This window comes from Choloepus didactylus, chromosome 5 (genome assembly GCF_015220235.1).
Source record: "Choloepus didactylus isolate mChoDid1 chromosome 5, mChoDid1.pri, whole genome shotgun sequence".
In the NCBI taxonomy this organism is placed as follows: domain Eukaryota; kingdom Metazoa; phylum Chordata; class Mammalia; order Pilosa; family Megalonychidae; genus Choloepus; species Choloepus didactylus.
In genome coordinates, this window is record NC_051311.1 from 50,090,750 (window position 1) to 50,112,028 (window position 21,279).

A 21,279-nucleotide genomic window follows, 5' to 3' on the forward strand; every position below is an offset into this window, starting at 1 on the left:
ACTCTGGGATTTACTCCCTGGGATATCTGTTTCCTAGTTTTGTATCCAGCTGGTGATAAGACAGAGATTTTCTTGAACTTCAGCCATCCTATCAGGAAGGACTGCCCAAGGCAAATGCAGTGTGCAGGGTTTTCCCCATTTTACTGGGCCTCTGTCTTGTCCCAGGCGTTTTTTTGTTTGTTTGTTTTGTTTTTGTTTTTTGTTTTTTAATTCAGTTTTATTGAGATGTAGTCACATACCATACAGTCATCCATGGTGTACAATCAACTGTTCACAGTACCATCATATAGTTACGCATTCATCACCCCAATCTATTTTTGAACATTTTCCTTACATCAGAAAGAATCAGAATAAGAATAAAAAATAAAAGTAAAAAAGAATACCCAAATCATCCCCCCATCCTACCCTATTTTTCATTTAGTTTTTGTCCCCATCTTTCTACTCATCCATCCATACACTGGGTAAAGGGAGTGTGATCCACAAGGTTTTCACAATCACACTGTCACCCCTTGTAATCTACATTGTTATGCAGTTGTCTTCAGGAGTCCAGACTACTGGGTTGGAGTTTGATAGTTTCAGGTATTTACTTCTAGCTATTCCAATACATTAAAACCTAAAAAGTGTTATCTATATAGTGCATAAGAATGTCCACCAGAGTGACCTCTCGACTCCATTTGAAATCTCTCAGCCACTGAAGCCTTATTTCATTTCATTTCACATCCCCCTTTTGGTCAAGAAGATGTTCTCAATCCCACGATGCCGAGTCCAGATTTATCCCTGGGAGTCATATCCTGCGTTGCCAGGGAGAGTTACACCCCTGGGAATCAGATCCCACGTAGGGGGGAGGGCAGTGAGATCACCTGCCAAGGTGGCTTAGTTAGAGAGAGAGGGCCACATCTGAGCAACAAAGAGGCACTCAAGGGGAGACTCTTAGGCACAATTATAAGCAAGTTTAGCCTCTCCTTTGCAGTAACAAGCTTCATAGGGGCAAGCCCCAAGACAGAGGGCTCAGCATGTCAAGCCTTCAGTCCCCAATGTTTGTGAGAACATCAGCAACAATCCAGGTGAGGAAGTCCAACACCTCCACATCCTACCCCAGCTCCTCAGGGGGGCCCCGAATATATATTTTTATTCTCTGCCCAAATTAGTTTGGGATGTGTTGCTATTTCACTCTAACCTGTACAGACCTACCATATCTCACTTCCTATTCAAAGTTGTCCAGGCTTTTGCTTGTTGGTTATTTTGGTGTTCCCCTGTATACAGGAGTTTGGTTGTCCCCTCTGTTTTCCAGGGGACAAACCTCCCTCTCCTGGGTATCTGAAGCCAGTAGGCCTTTGTCCCAGACTGTCTGCCTCTATAGGCTTTTTTTAATTGAGACTGTTTACATTCCATACAATTATCCAAAGATCCAAAGTGTACAATCAATTGCCCATGGTACCATCATACAGCTGTGTATCCATTACCACAATTAATTTTTTTTTTGAATTTTTAGGGCATTTTCATTTCTCCAGAAAATAAATAAAGACAAAAACAAAAAACAAAAACAAAAACAAAAAACAAAAAACAAAAAACAGGAAACTCAAATCCTCCCATACCCCTAACCATCCTCCCTCAATTATTGACTCATAGTATTGGTATAGTACATTTGTTACTGTTGATTAAAGAATGTTAAAAGACTACTAACTGTAGTGTATAGTTTGCAATAGGTATACTTTTCTCCCTATATGCCCCTCTATTATTAACTTCTAGTTATAGTGTCATACATTTGTTCTAGTTCATGGAAGAGATTTCTAATATTTGTACAGTTAATCACAGACATTGCCCACCACAGGATTCACTGTTTTATACATTCCCATCTTTTTAACCTCCAACTTTCCTTCTGGTGACATACTTGACTCTGAGCTTCCCCTTTCCACCACATTCACACACCATTCAGCACTGTTATTCTCACAATGTGCTACCGTCACCTCTGTCCATTTTTAAATACTTAAGTTCAACCTAGTTGAACATTCTGCTCATAATAAGCAACCGCTCCCCATTCTTTAGCCTCATTCTATATCCTGGTAACTTATATTTCATGTCTATGAGTTTACATATTATAATTAGTTCATATCAGTTAGACCCTGCGATATTTGTCCTTATGTGTCTGACTTATTTCACTCAATATTGTGTCCTCAAGATTTCTTCATCAATCCATTTTTTTTAAGACTGTTTTGTTCACACCCCATACATTCTGTCCTAAGTAAACAATCGATGGTTCCCTGTATAGTCACGTATTTATGTATTCACCACCCTCACCACTATCTATATAAGGACATCTTCATTTCTTCCACAAAGAAGGAGGAAGAGTCAAAGAAAGTAGAGAGACAAAAGAAAAAGAAAAAAGAAAAAGAAAACAACACACACAAAAAAAAAAAAAGAAAAAAAAGAAAACAACACAAAACAAAGCAAAACATGACAACTAGGAAGCAACAGAAGGAAAGATAGCATTAAACTAAAGTAGAATAAAGAGACAACGTCACCAATGCCAAGAGTCCCATACCACTCCCTTATGTCCCCTTCTTATATGCATTTAGTTTTGGTATATTGCCTTTGTTACATTAAAGGAAGCATAATACAATATTTCCGTTAACTATAGTCTCTAGTTTGCGTTGATTGTATTTTTCCTCCAATACCACCCTATTTTTAACACCTTGCAAGGTTGACATTTATTTGTTCTCCCTCATGTAAAAACACATTTGTACATTTTATCACAATTGTTGAACCCTCTAGGTTTCACTGAGTTATACAGTCCTAGTCTTTATCTTTCCTCTTTTGTTCTGGTGTCCACATGCTCCTAACCTTCCTCTTTCAACCATACTCACAGTCATCTTTATTCAGTGTACTTACATTTCTATGCTACCATCAACCAAAATTGTGTTCCAAACCTCTCACTCAGTCTGTAGTGCTCTTTTTAGTATTTCCTGTAGAGCAGGTATCTTGTTCACAAACTGTCATTGCCTGTTTGTCAGAGAATATTTTAAACTCTCCCTCATATTTGAAGGACATTTTTGCCAGATATAGGATTCTTGGTTGGTGGTTTTTCTCTTTCAATATCTTAATTATATCACACCACTTCCTTCTTGTCTCCATAGTTTCTACTGAGAAATCCGCACATAGTCTTATCAAGCTTCCTTTGTATGTGATGGATCACTTTTCTTTTGCTGCTTTCAGGATTCTCTCTTTGTCTTTGACGTTTGATAATCTGATTATTAAGTGTTTTGGCATAGGCCTATTGAGATCTTTTCTGTTTGGGGTACGCTGCCTTCTTGGATCTGTAATTTTATGTCTTTTGTAAGAGATGGGAAATTTTCATTGATTATTTCCTCTATTATTGCTTCCGCCCCTTTTCCCTTCTCTTCTTCTTCTGGGACACCCATGACAAGGACATTCATGTGGTTCATGTTGTCATTCATTTCCCTGAGACATTGCTCATATTTTTCCGTTCGTCTCTATCTGTTCTTTTGTGTGTAAGCTTTCGGATGCGTTGTTCTTCAGTTCCTAAGTGTTTTCTTCTGCCTCTTGAGATCTGCTGTTGTATGTTTCTATTGTGTCTTTCATCTCTTGTGTCATGCCTTTCATTTCCATAGATTCTGCCAGTTGTTTTTTTGAACTTTCGATTTCTACCTTATGTACACCCACTGTTTTCTTTATAGCCTTCATCTCTTTTGCCATATCTTCCCAAAACTTTTTGAATTGATTTAGCATTAGTTGTTTCAGTTCCTGTATCTCAGTTGAAGTTTAAGTTTGTTCCTTTGACTGGGCCATAACTTCATTTTTCTTAGTGTAGGTTGTAGTTTTCTGTTGTCTAGGCATCTGGTTTCGTTGGTTGTCCCAATCAGGAATTCCCAGACCAGAACAGGCTCAGATCTCAGAAGGGGTCAATATTCAGTATCAGGTTTCCCTAAGGGTGTGTCTTAGAAGATTGACACTCTCTGAGACCTCAAGCAGCTGTGCTTTTCCTAACCTGCCCAGCAGGTGGCACCTGTCAGCCTGTAGCTCCCCACTGGTATAAGGAAGTGTGGCCCCCTTAGTCCTTAGTTTCTGTATTGGCTGTTTTCCCCCAGGCTCTGGGGTCTGGTTCTGAATGGGAGGTGGGTAGTAGGGCTGAGCACTACCTCCTTCCTCTTATGGAAGATACACCCCTTAGGGAGTGATCATCAGCATTTAGATATGTTCTTTGTCTCTCTGACTCTGCTGTCTTCACCCTTGTCTGGGTCAGAGTGCTGTGAACTGAAAATGGCTGCAGCTTTCTCCACTGAGCCTCCCAGTTTGAGAGAGAGAAAAAGGGACAGAAAGCCCCCCTTCAGGGTCAGTCCGCAGTCCCCCCAGCTTCACCTGCCAACCAGAGATAGTACCTGGTCCTCTGGGCTCCCCCTCCCGGCACAGAGAAGTCCTCCAGCTCTTTAAGTTCAGTTGTCACTAAAAGCCTCTGTCTGCTTGTTGGGGATTTGTAGCTTGTATTGAGTAGTCCATGTTTGTTAATCAAAACCCCAACTGGAGCTGGACTGAGGTATATTCACTTGTTCAAAGAGTGCTGCTCTCTATCACAGCAAGGTTTTGCAGTTTGGGCTGCCTTGGGGGGAAGGGTTCCCAGCTCAGGTCTGCAGTCTTTACTTTCTGATTTTATGCTGCAATCTCAGGCATTCCTCCCAATCCAGGTTTGTGTGTGACGTGTCCACCTCTGTAGGTTCTTATACTCCTTTCATTGCCTCATGCTACTTTTGCCTATAGGAAAAATTCTGGGAGGAGGGTCACCCCAGAGAGGACTTTCCCAATTCAGTCTTTCCCATCCAAAACAGGACCCATGAAGGGGGCACAGACCAGCTCCAAAAATGTCCCTTTGAGGGGGTTAGGAAGGGTGCCCGTCTCCGATGACTCCCCAAACCTGAGATTTCCCAGCCTGCCCAACAAACACAGCCTTTCAGCTAACTTTTCCCCCACACCCTTAAGGAAGCCCTGCATGTTTGAATCTCTACCACCTCTGACCCTTTCTGGGGAGGGTTGAAACAATGCTGCCCTCAGAGCCGGGACCCAGCAATCAGAATTCTCTAATCAAAAGCCATGATCAGTGATCGGCCATGCACACCCCTGTTCTTGGGGAAGAGGATTTCTATATCCCTTGCTGTCAGCAGCAGCTGGCCAGGAACTGGACCCCACAGTGGCCTGCTGCTGGAGTGGGAGATGGGCACCAGAGAGAAAAATTTACAGTTCTTTACTATCATCTATCAGCCTCTTCTCCCACTCTTTCCTGGATGCTGTACAGTGTTTGTTTGTTTGTTTTTTTTTTGGCCTCTGGAGTTTTAAAATAGTTGTTTCAGACTATTCCTGCCTGTTTAGTAGTTGTTTTGGTGGAAGGACTGAGTTCTGGAGCTCGCTAGTCCACCATGTCCCCGAATAAGCGCTTTACAAACACTATCCTTCCTATTCTTCATACAATCCTATGAGATAGTTATTATTTTATAAATCAGACCACTGTGTTTCAGCCCATTTAAGTAGCTCATTTAAGGTTAAGCAGGTTGTGAGTGACAGTTCAGGTTTGCTTGATCCTGGAGCCAACAGTCTTATCTGCTGGCCTACTAGAAGGGCACCTTCCTCAGGGCTGGAGGGAGATCGAGAGTGCGTGTGAAGAAACAAAGACACTTACACTTCTTAGTGGTCAGCCACAGTTATTTAGCACCTAGCGTGTGCAGAACACTGGGCTAGACATGTGGGAACAAAATAAAGAAGATAAAGATGCCTGAGTCATAGAAGGGTTGTCACCATCTGTACCCCATGTGGGGAGGCATGAGGGGCCGGGATGAAGCCAGCTCCAGCTGGGGGGATGTGCCCCAGCTAACGCGTGTGAGCTGTGTGTTCACCCAAATCCCATTCAAGGGAGGCCCACATTTGTTCAGAACAAATTCCTGACAAATCCACTCAGGGTAGAAGGTGAGCCTCCAGAGCTTGAGTGGGAAAGTGGAGGGTTGCTTCAGAGAAGGACAGGGAGAGTGAGAAGAAAAAGGAAGGTGGGTGAACCTGTGAGATAGCAGATGTTCTGCATGTTTCACAATATAACCCATCTTATGACCTCCCAAATTTCCAGTAAGTTGTAAAAATCGTAGAAACTTAAAGGGAGTGGAATTTTTTGTGTGTGACAGTTGGAGAAGGGGCTGGACTTCACATTAGAATTGACACCAGCAGGACAGGAACAGGCCTTGTGGATGTAGATGTGGGGAGAAGGTGGGGAAAGAAAGCCAGAGAAAGTGCCAGACCACGGAAAGAAACCCAGGGGTGGGAGGGAGGAGATGTCTTAGCTGGCCTCTGTTTCATACAGATCATAACCTCTTGGGTGAAGAGAAAAGGGGAGGCATGCAGGCTCTGGATTTGCCATCACCATTCCTTTCTGATTTTTAGAGTAATATGTGCTCCATCATCCATATCGTAGAAAATTTGAAAAGTCCAGAAAAGTAAAAATGAAAAGAAGCCCACAGTCCTCGCTCAGTCCTGAGATAGCAGTTGTATATTTCATTTCCTTCTTTTGTTTTTGTTTTCTACTATATGTTTTTTATTTGTTTACAAAGTTGAGATTGTATTTATGTATATATACATATATATATATAATTTAATATTTTTCTTAACGTAATAGTATAAACATTCTCACCAGTAAAAGCCACATCTCTTATTCGAGGATTTTCCCGCCTTCTTACAAAAAACAGAGTTGATTTCTATTTGTTTTAGTTTGCGAGAGCTGGTATCACAAATACTACAAACTGGCTTTGGCTTAACAGGAATTTACTGGCTGATGGCTTTGAGGCTATAAGAAGTCCAGTCAAGATACAGGCAAAGTTTGCTTTCTCCTGGAGTCTGTAGAATTCTGGTGCTGGTTGCTGCCAGTCCATGGGGTTTCTGAGCTTGTATGTTTGTCTCCCATCACATGGCAATGGCCTCTCCTTTCTGACTTCTGGGTTCTCTTTATAAGGCCTTCTCTAATATGGATTAAGACCCACCCTGATTCACCTAGGCCACACCTCATTTACAACGGGGTCACACCCATGGGATGTGGATTTAGAACATGTTGAAATTCAGGTACATAATTCAATCTCAGACCACCATAGTAGGAATTTTGGGGGGAATATGTCTTTTTTTTTTTTTTTGGTATTTATTCTCTGAACCAGCCTGATTTGATTCAAGTCTTGTTTTTTTTTTTCTCCCATCTTGCACAACTCAGAAAGTCATATGAGTTTGAAGACTTACTGCAGTCTTCTTCTGAGAACAGCAGGGTGGACTGGTATGCACAGACTAAATTGGGGCTCACACGCACTTTATCGGAGGAGAACGTCTACGAAGACATCCTAGGTAAGAGGCCAAAATGTCTGTGTGTGGGTGTGAGTCTGTGTCTGAGAAAGGGAAGAGAGGAAATGGGGCTGGCTGCTTAAAATGAAGAGAAATACGAACACATACAAAGACACTTGAGGACATACATACACATACTCAAATGAAAGAGTAGTAGGCAGAGCAGGAGAGTGAGCTTGGTAGGATATGTGAGGGAAAATGGGGCTGGAGTTGGGGAAGGGCTGGCACTGAACAGCCAAGGAGGCAGAGTTGTGTATGGGAAATACACAAGCCCTGGGGTCTCAGGATCCAGGTTCAAATCTTGACTCTGCTACTTATTTGCTGAAAGACGTTGAGCCAGTGACTGAACCTCTCTGAACCTCACTTTTCCTCATCTGTATAATGAGGATGATGATAGCTACCTTCGGGGTTGTTTAAGGACTGAAGAGAATGGTCTTTTGAGCACCTGGTTTATAATAGATGTTCAGTAAATTGTAGGGATTACTGAATGAAAGAAAATACTAAAGGCCAGCTTACTGTCTCAGAACCTGTAAGAATATGGCACTAACAGGGCATCAAAATTCAGACTGCTATTAGCAAAGTAACTTCTGCCTAGCTCTGGAGAATTCTCACATTCCACAGTGGGACTTAGATTAAGTTTTCGGTTTTTTTTTTTCCTGCATTTAAATTTGGCGAGTTAAATAATCTTCAGGGAAGATCACAGTTTCAGTAAGGCATGAACTCACACCTGGTTTCTACTTACGGTGGGTTACGGGTAAGAGAGAGAAGCCCATGTGGGTGTATGCATGAGGGCATATATATATATATATATATAAAATGCCAGAAGATATTCTGTAGTAGGAGGAAATACCAGGCTTGAAGAAGGGAATATACTTAGCTGAGCTATTCTAATTGTACCAGAGATGATTTGAATTGCAGTGTCCAGGCTTCTGGGGATGGGTTCCTGTCCAAACAGTGGTCTTCTCAAATCCAGAGTATGAGAGCTGGACTTCTCTTAGCAGGTAGTACCAGAGAGGGTGCTTTCAGTTACAAGGAACAGAAAACTCAGCTCACATGGGCTGAAACAAGAAAGGGAATTTGTTGGCTCATGTGACCGACTTTTTCTTTCTCTATTTCTTATTTCTGTGTTAGCTCCATTCTCAGCAGCTTCCCACTTTCCTCCCCCATGGTCCCAGGATAGCTCCCTGGAATCCATACTTTGTCATTCAGACCCAGTGAGGAAGGAGAGCCTGTGTCCCACAAGTCCCAGCAGAAATCTTCACTCTGATTAGTACAGTGTATATAGATCACATGTCCACCCTTTAAGCTCACAGAGTGCCGTGCAGTAATTGGCTTAAATTAGGTTTGGGATATGGGCCCTTCCCTGAACCGATCACCGAGGCAGGGGTTTGGGATACACAGACTGGCTATAGCCCTAAAACTGGTAGTTGCATTAATCTTATATGGCTAAGGATGGGGAGATGGGTAGTTAGACTAAAGAAAATCACCCAAGAGAGAGGGTGACTGGATCACAAAACAGCAGCCATCCCTCACAAGGGCCAACACGGGAGAGGCCAAGACATTGGGTAGGGATCCCATAAGGAAAAATTCCTCAGTGTTCCCAGGTTCCTGACCCGTTGCCTTTGACCACAGATCCGCCCATGAAGGAAAACCCTTATGAGGACATTGAGTTACATGGTCGCTGCCTGGGGAAGAAGTGTGTCTTGAACTTTCCTGGTTCTCCCACCTCTTCCATCCCCGACACACCCACCAAGGTATGAGCCCACGGGGAAGTGGTGATGGGGGAAGGTCCCCAGCGCAAAGGGCTGGAGCAGCCTGGAGGTCTGGGAGGCACTGGGAGTCCAGGCCACCCTCACAGCTGGGCTCCTGGATTTTCACTTCAGCTGCCCGACTGGTCTTCCTTCCTCTAGTTCTCCTGGAATCAACAAATCTTCCTAAAATAACATTTGAACCTCCCAAACTGCTAAATATGTGATGGTACATCCATACATTGCATACTCTGTAGCTATTAAGAAGAATGCACTGACATGGGACAAATACTCAAAGATATGACTGAGAGTATGCTACCTTTTGTGGGTATTTAATAATACGTTTGTAAAAGTACAAAAATGTTTGTATATATGCATTTGTATATATACGTATATATACGTTCATATATGTACAAAAATATCTCTGTAATGATACTTAAGAATGAATAAGTGGATCCTCTGTGGAAGGGAACTAAGTAGCCAGAGGTCAGGGTGTGAGGCTGACTGACTTTATAGAATATGCTTTTGAACCTTTTGGAGTTTGTACCATGTATATATGTAAATATATATACACATATGTAGATACATAATATAACTGTATTCATGTACACAATTATAATTTGACCCATTGCCTACAGAACTGAGTTCATAGTCCTTAGCTTCGCATTGAAAGTCCTTCATAACTGATCTCTGGCCATCATTACTACCTAGTTTCCTGCAGTTTCCAGGTACAAAAACTCCCTTCCAGTCAGAGCCTCCTACATGTTATTCTGCTATTATAGGCCCAGGGTTGGCAAACTTTTTTTTGCGAAGGGCCAAAGAGTGAATATTTTAGGTTTGTGGGCCCATGCAATCTGTTGAAACTATTCAGCGCTGTCGTTAGAGAGTGGAGTGGAGCAGCTGTAGACAATATGTCAACGAAAGTGCGTGACTGTTTTTATTCACAGACCCTGAAATTTGAATTTTAGGCAATTTTCATGTGTAATGAAATAGTAATTTATTTTTCCAGCCATTTAAAAAATGCAAAAACTCTTCTTGCTCACCACCTATTCAGAAATGGTTGGTGAATTGGATGTGGTCCACAGGCTATAATTTGCCAGTCTCTGTGCGGGGTCATTTCTCCATCTGCCCTTGACCCTTACCTGGACCTCTGCTCTCATCCTTTAAGGTCCAGCTCAATCATGCCTCCTTCAGGCAACTTCCCAGGCCATCCCAGCCCCTGAGACTTCTTCCCCTCTGATTTCTTATTAACACTCCGTGAGCTAAATCATTCATTTCACACCAAATTATATACTGCCTTGTGACATCTCTTACATAGATTATTCAAATTATGGCTTGTCATGTAATGTATCTTAAAAACATCTCCCCAACCAGATTATAAATTCCTCAAGAAATTATGTCATGTTTTTTGTGTCTCCCATAAGGCCTAGCAATAGTTGTTAATATAGTTTTAGTCACTGAAAAAATTAAGTAAATGAAGGGCAAATCTGGCCTGCAAATGTCTTTTTAAATCCCATTGCAATGATCTATTCCAAACTAAGAAAAGAAGCCATTTTCCTCTCAGGGTCCCAAAGGGCCAGCATTTTCGGGTGGGTGGGGGTGTCTTCTCATGAGGCATGCCTTTGGCGTTCAGTGTTCACAGAGGGACTCTTTCTGCTACCCGTTTTCCAGAAAAAAAAGGTGAAAGTATAAATTATGAAGGGTATGTCTTACAAACCCAAACCAATTGCTACAATACTTGCTGTTTTTCTCATATGGAAAAGAGTATTATCTTCATGAATAATCCATGACAACCAATAATTAGCAAATTGCTTCTACTTGCCTTTGAAATGTGTTTTTGTTTTGTTTGGGATATGGATGTCTTCAACATGTAGGGAGTCCTCCATGGCCCATAGTGGATCCGTATCATAAAAGCCTGACCTAGAAGAAGACAGCAAGCTCTTGCACCTGGTCCACCTCCCTTCAGGTCCTACCTGGCTTCCCACTTCATGCAGTGGGAACTGCCTCACCTTCTCAGGAACAATCAAAACCATCTGCCTAGAGCCCCTCTGCGTTCAGAGCAGAGTACTCCCCACTAATAACAAATTAAAGGCTTAAAGTCCCTTTCCTTCCTGTTCCTCCGGGACCTGAGAAAACCATGGACTTCTGCCACCAAAACAGTTAAACATATTAGGTAATAATGTCATGAAATCCTGACGTAGCTATCCTAAAAAAAGGTAACCCAGTCGCCCCAATGCACATGTCTGATTGCCACTGATATCTATAGGCTGCTTTGGGCCTTTGCAAGTCTTCAACAGGACTTCATGTCCACGCTTATTACTCTGCCCTCCCACATCTGAGTGTCTGGTTTGTGCCCCCGTTCTGGGGGACAGCTGCAGACCTCTCCACTTCCTCCGTTGAGCTCATCAAATAGTCACTGAGCATCTGCTGCAGCTGGGCTGCATCTGGGACCTCAGAACTGGCTGAAGGAATCCCTCTGTGTCTACCTCGTCTCCGGAGCCTCTACCAGCCGCAGAAAGGCCCTATGACATCTTTTGGGACTTTTCACGTAATTAGATCATGCCGAGTCCCAGTAGAGAGGGAAGAATTAGCTGGTCAGACTTTCCACAGAAAGGAGCAGCCATGCAGCTGGGGCAGATGCAGATGCTTATTAAGCAAACTGCAAGCTCCGGAGAAGGGATCATTTCCTTTTCCTCCTGCATGTTACCCCAGTATTTCCATAGCTAATACAGCACAGTGACTATAGTAAGAACTTATTTTTCTAATAAAGAAAATCTAGGCTAGGTGAATGTGAAGTGTTCTTTTTTACCATATTGACACCTAAAGGAAAAAATTCCCCACTATTAGCATTCACTGGTTGCTTATATAGCCTGGCCCCGATCTCTCACATCAACACATCATCTATTACTTAGCTGTACCTACAGAGAAGCAGTACGTGGTTAAATGTGCAGGTTCTAAAGCCTGACTGCCTCATTCAAAACTTGTCCATTCCACTTGCCAGCTGTGTGACACTGGGTAAGTTATCTAAGCTACATGGGTCCGTTTATTCACTGATAAAATGGGAATAATAATGGTATACCCCTCTTAGGGTGCCTTATGACAATTAAACAAATTGATACTTGTAAAGCATGTAGACTAGTGTCTGCATAATAAGTACTATTTGTATGTGTTGCTAAATAAATAGCAGTACACTTTTCAGTATGTGATCTATTTTTAAAAATCTTTTTTCTGAAAATACTACATTCTTGCAAAAAAATTTTTAACTATTAAAAAGTGTAATGAAAATAAAACACACCCATAATTGGCAGTTTTATTCTTCTGCTTACCTATATTTTCTAATTTTTCTACAGTAGATTGGTATTATATGTATGTGTGTGTGTGTTTTAAAGGTCTTTTAAAATTGCATATATACCCAACACCTAAAGGTAACCACTGTTAACACTTTGGTTTATTTCCTTCCAGACTTTTTTTTCTTACACTGTTTGTATGTGTGTACAACTTGAGATCATATTGTACATTCAGTTTTGACTTTTATATTTATCTTGAGCATTTCCCCATGTCATTAATTTCTTTTTAAAAACAATGTTTATTGTCTTCATGGTATTCCTTCATTGTAATGTACTATAATTCATTAGTCGAGTCCTACTTGTTAGAATGTGCATGTATGCCTTTCTGTGTTTTTCTATGTATATATATTTAAGGGAATGTTTGTTTGCATGTGTATCTGTGGGTGTATATGAGCACATGTGTATGTTTTTTGTGAATGACAGCTTTTTAGGGGAAGGTTTCTAAGAGAATAGAAAGGAGGTTGAGATAGGTAAGGAGGAGATGATTTTTTTTTTTTATCAAGGACCCCTTTAGTTTCCTACTGTTGATGTCCCCTGAGGCAGTGAAGACTTGGGACAGTAAAGGACAGGAAGAAGTGAAGCCACCATTCACAGACAAGAGGGCGAGCGGACCCATCATGAGTCCAGGTTAGCTCCCTCCGCAGAGGCTCGCTGCTTGGCTGCTTCCTTGCCGCAGCCTCCTTCCCAACAAGATGCTCCCTGGCCGGAGCCCATTGTACTGAGTCGCCTGAAATAACTCAAGACGCTTCAGCTGGGCAGTCATTTAAACCAAAGCTGGCGTGAAGCTCTCCCATCAAACGCTGTAATTGTCTCCAGACCTCCTGGTATGTTCTTGTTGATCACTCAGACACAATCATTCTTAGGGTCCTACAGTGATTTCCCTGTTATACTACAGTTCAGGGATTATCAAACTATGGCCAGAAGGCCAGCTGCCTGATTTCGTAATGCAGTTTTACCAGAACACAGCCAGGCTCGTTCCTTTACATATTGTCTCTGGCTGCTTTTGCCCTATAGTGGCAGCATTGAGTAGTTGCAGTAGAGACCATATGGTCCTCAAAGCCTAAAATATTTACCATCTGGTCCTTTGAGAAAAAGTTTGCCAACCCCTGCTAGGTCCAAGAATCACATCCTCACTTTCAAAGGCCTTCGACAATCATGTCTTCATTGTTGTGTCCTCTCTTCCCATCCTTTTCACTGCCCTCGCTCTAAGCCATAAAGACCCCCTTCGTCTAATTTGCTCACCCTCACCAAGAAGCCTGTTCTCAAATTGTGTGATGTTTTTATAACACTCTTCCCTACAGCCTACTAAATCTCTTTTTATCAGTTGAGTAGCTACAAAATTCTACCCCTCTTGAAAGCTCTCTGGACAGTGGTGGCTTATTTTGGTGCTATGGGATACAACCCGAGTCCCCTTCTCCACTGGTGCGACCACAGGCCCCCACAGCCTCCACCGGGTCTCCTGACATCCTTCACAAAGTGCTGTGTTTTCATTCCTGGGGTTTCTTGAGGGAAAGAACCAGGTCTGAGGGTTCTTCTTTCTCCTTAGGCTTTTTCACAGGTCAAGTCTCCCTTGAGCAAATACTATCACAAACTAAATCTCTAACAAAAAACAGATACCTGCTTTTTGCCAACAATTTGATATGAAATTCCAATGCAATGAAAGAATTAGGGCCATTTCTTTGGACTTCCTTGCGGATGAAACTTGGCCTTTAAGGAGTATTGCCAATATTCCTTTTTCTGGAGCAGGTGTGATTATTAAGATACCAGGCTGGCCACTTCCTCTGCTCAGCGTTTGTGATGCTGAGTAATTTATTGTTCCATGTAGAAACATGATAAAACATCAGAGCAGGACCCTTAGGAAGGCTAGGAGTCTTTATTCCTACAACTCTTTTAAAAAGAAAAAGTTTTAAAGTTTTATCTGTTACATACTGCTTGGTACTAAACAAGAATGGCAAAATCAATGGAACAAAATAGGCCTATTCTATGAAGGTTTAGTATGTAATAAATGTGACATTGTATGTTGATAGTGGACAGGCTTGTTCATTAAATGAGATAGAGATAAGTTAGCAATTAAGAAAAAATTGACTTAGGCTAATATACAATGAAATAAATTACTGATGGATTAATGAATAAACTATATGCAAAGCAAACCAAGAAAATAGAATTAAATATTTATTAAACCTCTAAAAGGAGATAGCTTTAGTAGACAAATAAGACAACCAAATCAATCACAAAGGAAAGACTGACAGACTTTAGTATATAAAAAAGTTGTGTGAAAAATTCCATCTTACTGAAATAAAAATACAAACAAACCACACTGCAAAAACACACTTTCAACAAAACCAACAAATAGTTAATATCAGTCCTATTTGGAGAGTTCATCCAAATTAGTTAGAAAAATGCAGGATCTCAGATGATAAATAGGCAAAGAACATAAATAATATATTGAAGGAAAATTCAACTAGCACCTGAAAGTATGGGGAAATGTCAGTGTCTTAAGAGGAAGGAAGAGAAATATATTGAATCCTTATTATCTGTCAGGCACTCTGCTAGGAGTTTTATGTACCTTTATCTTATTTAATCTCATTAATTAATTAAGAAAATAAAAGACATCTACATCTATAATGTCATAAAACTTGAGTTCTGGAAGTACCCGTAGAAAGCATGTAGATAAAGTAGCTCCTTTTATTTTATTTTTTTATTAATGTTTTTTATTTCAGTGAATAATTAATACATTCATATGGTTCCAAATTTTAAAAGTACAAAAGGAATACAGTGAAAAGTCGTCTTCTCACCCTTGCCCTTCTATTTCTGTCCGCCAGAGCAACCAGTTAATCACTTAATCCGTCCAGAACTATTCTATGCATATGCCAGAAAAAATAGTTCCTTAAAACACACACACACAAACATTGGCTCACTATACCGACTTGCTTTTCATGCTTAACAATATGTATCTTGAATCTTCTGTATCAGTACTTCAATTTTTTTAAAAGCTACAGAATATTCCACTGTATGGATGTACCACAATTTATCTGACTACTCCTCTAATGATAGATGTTTAGGTTGTTTCCATTACTTTGTAATTACAAACAGTGTTGCAATGCACAATATACTTTGCACAATATAAGTTTCCTTGTACAATTTAGCTTTTCAAAATATGAGTATATTATAGGGTAAATTCCTAGAGATGGAATTATTGGGTCAAAGGGTATATGCATTCGTAGTTTTGTTAGATTGCCCTCCATAGAGTTGTACCAATTTACAATCCCACCAGCAGTGTATGAAAGTGTGGAAGTGATTGTTTTCCTTCCGTTTCAAACATAGTGAGTTATCAATTTTCTTTTAAATTTTGCTGACTTTCGAGTGAAATATGTTTCTTCAATATAGTTTTCATTTTCTTTCTTCTTCTCACAAGTAAAGTTGAGCATCTTTTTACATATCTAAGAACCATTGTATTTCCTCTTCTATAAATTTTCCATTCTTATCTTTTGCCCAGTTTTCTTTTGAGTTTTTTGGGTCTTTTTTTTTCCTCAATTTGTATTGTATATTAGGAAAAATGAGTTCTTTTCTATGTTGTGAGTTGTAGATTTTTTTTAACAGTTGTTCCTTTGCCTTTTGACTTTAAAAAGGTTCATTTTAGAATTAAGACACTGAGGCACAGAGAAATGGAATTACTTGTGTAGAGGGCACACTAACCAGTGGCAGGGTCAAAACTAGGCTTAGGTCTTGTAATTCCCAGTAGAGTGTACCTTAGATTATCAGAAAGCCTCATTTCCAAAGGCAGGGTATTAAACCAGGTGAGTTCCCACTTGTCTAAAAAGAGAGACCGGACTAGATTTATATCCTTTATCACACCATTTTTTTATAGTTGGGTGATAAATGTGTATTGAGCAGTTATGATCATAGACAAACCCAGTGCACTCAAGCATAGTTCCCCTTCATAGCCTTATGATTTCCATCCCTGGCATCACAAATCATTTCTTGTTTTTTCCCCTTCATACTTTTCTTTTCTCCACCCAGCAGTCAATGTCCAAACCAGCTTTCTTCTGGCAAAATTCAGAGAGGAGGAACTTCAAACTGCTGGACACGAGGAAGCTAAGCCGTGATGGAACTGGGTCCCCTTCCAAAGTCAGCCCCCCTTCCACTCCCAGCAGTCCTGATGACACCTTCTTCAATCTTGGAGACCCACAGAATGGCAAGAAGAAGAAAAAGATACCCAAGGTAACTCTTGCAACAAGCTTTGTGTTCAGATCTCTGCAAGGAAGGCTGTGGAGGAGTCTGGGCAGAGAACAAATCACTGGACCGACTACTATCTGCTTCACCACAGGGAAGCCAGCAGGCCTGGGATATTTGGGCCTTTGTCATAATAGTCATCATGATCCTGTAGCCAGCCTCTTAGTCATCTCTCCCCCAGCCCTAACCACTCCTCTGATCCCAGAAAGTGATTGGAACACCTAGCCTCAAAAGGCCTCTTCCTTCTCCTTCCTGTCCTCAAAATGTAGAGCTCCATGCATCATGCTCCAACTGAAACTTTGTCAATCCCCACTGCAGAGGCAGGTACCACGTGGAGACTGCTCTGAGGCAGTACCTGTCAAAAATACATCTTTTCTTGCTCTCTGCAGTCCAAAAGGTAAAAGACACTGATGGCTTGGATGTCCATCTTTGTGTGTGTTGTCGATTAAATTTACCTTTGCTCAGCTTTAGCCCTACAGTGCTGGTCACTCTTTATTGATAATTTGTTACTAATTTCTTACAGGAACTCTCAGGGCAGGGATTCTTAACTTAAGAGTTCATGGATGGGGTTGGGGTGGTGGTGGTGGGAGAGAGACTGTCTATAGGTTTCATCAGCTTTCTCAAAGTCGTCCATCACCTGAAAGAAAGTCAAGGCATTGATACTCTCCACGAGCTAGTTCCTTCTGACACAGTTTGGTTAAACAGTATTGGGAGTCATGATTTCACCCCACTTCCTCCCTGCCCCCAACATTCTTATTCAAGTGAAGTCAAGTCGCCTTGAGTGCATTCTGAAAGGTAGAGGAAATTAGGGTCAGGTGGTCGAGAAGAAGACCTAAAACCTGCAGCCTGAGAAGACCTCTTGCTTTGTTTCATTGATGGAAGGCAAGGAGAGGGACAGGGTAGGAGCCGTGCCTCATTTCCCTTAATGTTCTCCTTTTTCTTCCTTGCCCAGGGCACAGTGTAGGCTGTGTATTGATTATTGAATGTATATTGAATGAGCTCCAGCCATACATGTGGATCCCAGGTCTCTTTCAACACTGACACATGTCTCTCCATTCTCCTTTCACCTGCCTTCCAGAGTCACTGTCCTGCACTGACATTATAGCTGCTCTAGGGACTCAAAAGGGTGGGACCTTGAGCCACTCCCTTAACTTGCCTTCTACTTATTCTGGCCTGGTTCATGCTTATCTGTAATGTCAAACACCTACAATGGTGGAATTATTGAAAGTGGATGTTAACATCTGTGCAGCCTCCATTAGTTCAGAAAATTAAACAGGAATAAGCAAATGAATTGGCTGTTAGGTTAGAAGAACTCTGTTACAATTCCAAGTTTGAGTATGTGATCTCTAATAACCATTTAATCTCTCTCCCTTATAGCCTCAGGCTCTTACCCATCACTTTCCCATATATGCTATTTTAATATTTTTGAAAAATGTTTTGAGATTGCGGGAAAGAGAATATTTGCACATATTTCATGTGAAAGTAGTAAAGTGGAGAGAAAGGTAGAACTGTTACCATCATTTTTTATATGTATAATTCTCAAATTTAGAAGTTTATTTCCTCCTAGTTTATTGCCTGAAATTAAAGTGGGCTGCCACCAGGTGAGCACAGGCATTTTATCAAACATGCTTATTTTGACAGGCATAATGAAACTAAGAAAAAAAACAGCATGTTTTACCAGCCAATTTTACAACAACAGCAAAATCTTATTAAAACTTAATCATAAAAATGAAGTACATAATTCTTCAAAGGAACTATTGGAAAGAAAACAAATGACTAATTACAGTTTGGTAGAAGTTTCATTAGTCATCAGTTTTATCACTTGCCATGTAACATTAACCTAGGTTTATCTCCATGCTTTAGTAATGTGTTTCTTTCAAAATGCTCTGAATCCTTTACCTCAGGTCAAAGGGTCTTTGCCAGTCACTTTCATGACTTCTTTATTTTGGAACATTTAACCATTTGGGAAAAAACAAACAAACAAACAAAACACCTTTGTTTTTGTTTATCCAGCAAGAAAGACTTTATTGCCTACTTAGAGCTAATCAGATAGGAGGGTTGATGGGTCTGCCTTAATACTGCGTCTACATTGCCTGTCCGACAGTACGGATGCTTTGCTGGACCTCTCCCAGAGAGGAATATCCCAGTGGAGGAGGGGACAGGGAAAAAGACAGCCCTTCTAGCTCCCTTGTACCGTCATTAATACTGAAGCAGAGCAATTAATTACACAGCCATGTGATGGCCTAGGGATTCATGAAACAGTATGGTATCTTGTATAATTAGAAGAGGGCTCTCTGCATTTTTCCTGCCTCTCATCACACTTTAGCCTGGTATTGTACGAAACCATTGTTTCTTTAGCCACCATCACAGGCAGAATTAGATACCAGATGACTCTGTTGTCTGAAACAGATTATCTTTCAAAAGAGCTTATAGTTAAAAATATTTTTTTCAACTTAAAAAAAGTTTTAAAAAAAGAAAATTTTCTCCTAAAACAACAAAACTTATTTCCTATTAAAGTGCAATTGTACAAAAACATTTAAATTCTTCTCTCCAGGGAAAAGTATTTTTAATAAAAAAGAACAAAGACTTACTGACCAAAGTATATGTGACTTGCACTTATTCCAAAACCTGGTTTAAAGTAAGAAAAACATTCTCTGTCATGTTAGTTATGCCACTCATGTAGCACTCATTAATTGTCTAGAGAATATGTAGCTTGCATGGTAGTTATTTATGTGAGATCTGAGTCCTCCATCGTAGATTGTGCACTCCCTGAGAACAGATACCATGCCTCATACATCTTTTTATCCTTCAGTGCGTCTAGCAAAATCCCTTGCACGTAGCAAATGTTTAGTATTCATTCAACAAATTCACAACCAACAAATATTTACTGAGTACATACTCTGTGTCAGATGCTGCTCCAGACCTTATAGGTACTGTTATGGCAGTAAGCAACACTAACAAAAATCCCTGCCCTTACGGAGCTTACATTCTGGTGTTTATTGTGTTTAAATAAGTGGAAGAATGTTAAATATATCCTATTTTCTTTCTAGTCATTTTTGGATCTTTTTGGGAAGAGATTTTGAATGGGTTGAAAAACACCCCCCCAGCCCCCCCCCAAAAAAAAAAGAATGTGACCTGGCAACTCCTTTATAAGGTGTCTGATTCCAGGAGAAATGGGGTTAGCATTAAGATCCTGATGGTTAGAACATGAGAGAAAGGAAGAGAATGGGCAAAATTCAGGAACATGAGCTCTCGAGGAGACGGCAGTTTAGTAAGACCAAAATATAAATGACTGCCACACAGGCAGGAATTTGGTGGTTAAGGTAGAGACCCCTTTTGAGTCAGATCCAAGGCAAGGCAATGGGCAAAACCAACACATAGTTAAGAGACAAGAAGTTCACAGAGAGCTGGCAAGGCAAGGGCTGGCCTGGTGGTCAGGAGCCAGAGTGCTCAGGATATCCCAGGATAGTAGGCTCAGCAAGCAGCCTGCAGAGCACGCGGGGCCAGCCCAGGCCTGCCACAAGGACACCTTAATACTGAGCCACCTCCCCACCCAGGCAGTGGTCAGTGCCCCAGTGTGGAGAGGATCTGGGGAGCCACTTTAGGGTGCTGGTCAGGAGTGGAGGGCAGAGACTGGACACAGCTAATCCACTGCACACCCTGGTATCTCCACCCAGGCTATACCCATCTCCCTTCCTTTTCTTCCCAGTGCACAAAAGAATTTTAAATCTTTCAAGTCAGCTAAGAAACACAGCTCCCCTTTAAAGTTGCTAGTTGGTTTGCTTCAACTGTGTCCAGGTAGGTTTCCCTTCCTCTCCCGACCTGGCATAACCCAGGAAGCTTCTTCTCTTGAAAGGGAGCAAGTGGTTCTGTGAAGCCAAGTGGGAAGTGATCCCAGATTCAATCAAGAGATGGTTCCAACATAGTCAAACTGGGAGTAGGCCTTTAAGTTGTGATGCTTGAGTGATAAACCTTCTGACTCACAGGAGAAGTCATGAAAGGACATCTGAGGACAGCTAAGAGCTTTTATCATAGAACCCCGGAATGTTGGAGCTGGAAGAGACTTTGGAAATACTCTGATCCCCTCATTCTTCAGATGAGGAAATTTTGGCTCCTAGAAACCAAGTCACAAGCCCACAGGCACCCAGACAGCCAGCAGCAGAAGGGGGGCCCAAATATTAAAAATATATGAAAAATAAGAATTTAAAATATTCACAGAACATGGAAAATAGTCACCACTTTGTATTTTGACTCACTTATTTCTGTAGATAACAACCGTTAGGTCGCTATGTGTGTGTATAAAGTAACAAGTAATTTTATAAGCCACACATAACAATCTAATTTTAGAGTCCCTCTGTGTGTGGGATTCTGGATTCAATGTGCTGAAAATGTGTGTTCTCCGACAGCTTTGGTCCCTGGGGACCTGGAAAAGCAAAATATATAAATCCACACTCACCAGTTTCTCAGGAGAAAAAAGGGGGAAACAAACACATAGGAACACCAAACATTTTTCATCAGAAGTAAGAAAAATGTTTCCTTTGAAGCAGGTCTGCTCTCACATACGCAGGAAAGAGCTA

At 41.1% G+C, this 21,279-nt stretch overlaps 1 protein-coding gene across 2 annotated transcripts in view; it reads left to right on the forward strand.

The window, feature by feature from the left end:
• Positions 1 to 21,279, forward strand: part of DENND2A (DENN domain containing 2A) — a 143,211-nt gene that overhangs the window by 73,419 nt on the left and 48,513 nt on the right. Inside the window, exons 4-6 of one of the 2 annotated variants that reach the window (XM_037836022.1) lie at positions 7,250 to 7,377; positions 9,007 to 9,128; positions 16,493 to 16,690. In XM_037836022.1, coding sequence (XP_037691950.1) covers positions 7,250 to 7,377; positions 9,007 to 9,128; positions 16,493 to 16,690 — 448 coding nt within the window. Of the gene's footprint in view, positions 1 to 7,249; positions 7,378 to 9,006; positions 9,129 to 16,489; positions 16,691 to 21,279 lie in introns of both variants that reach the window. The other variant, XM_037836021.1, reaches the window with a different exon arrangement.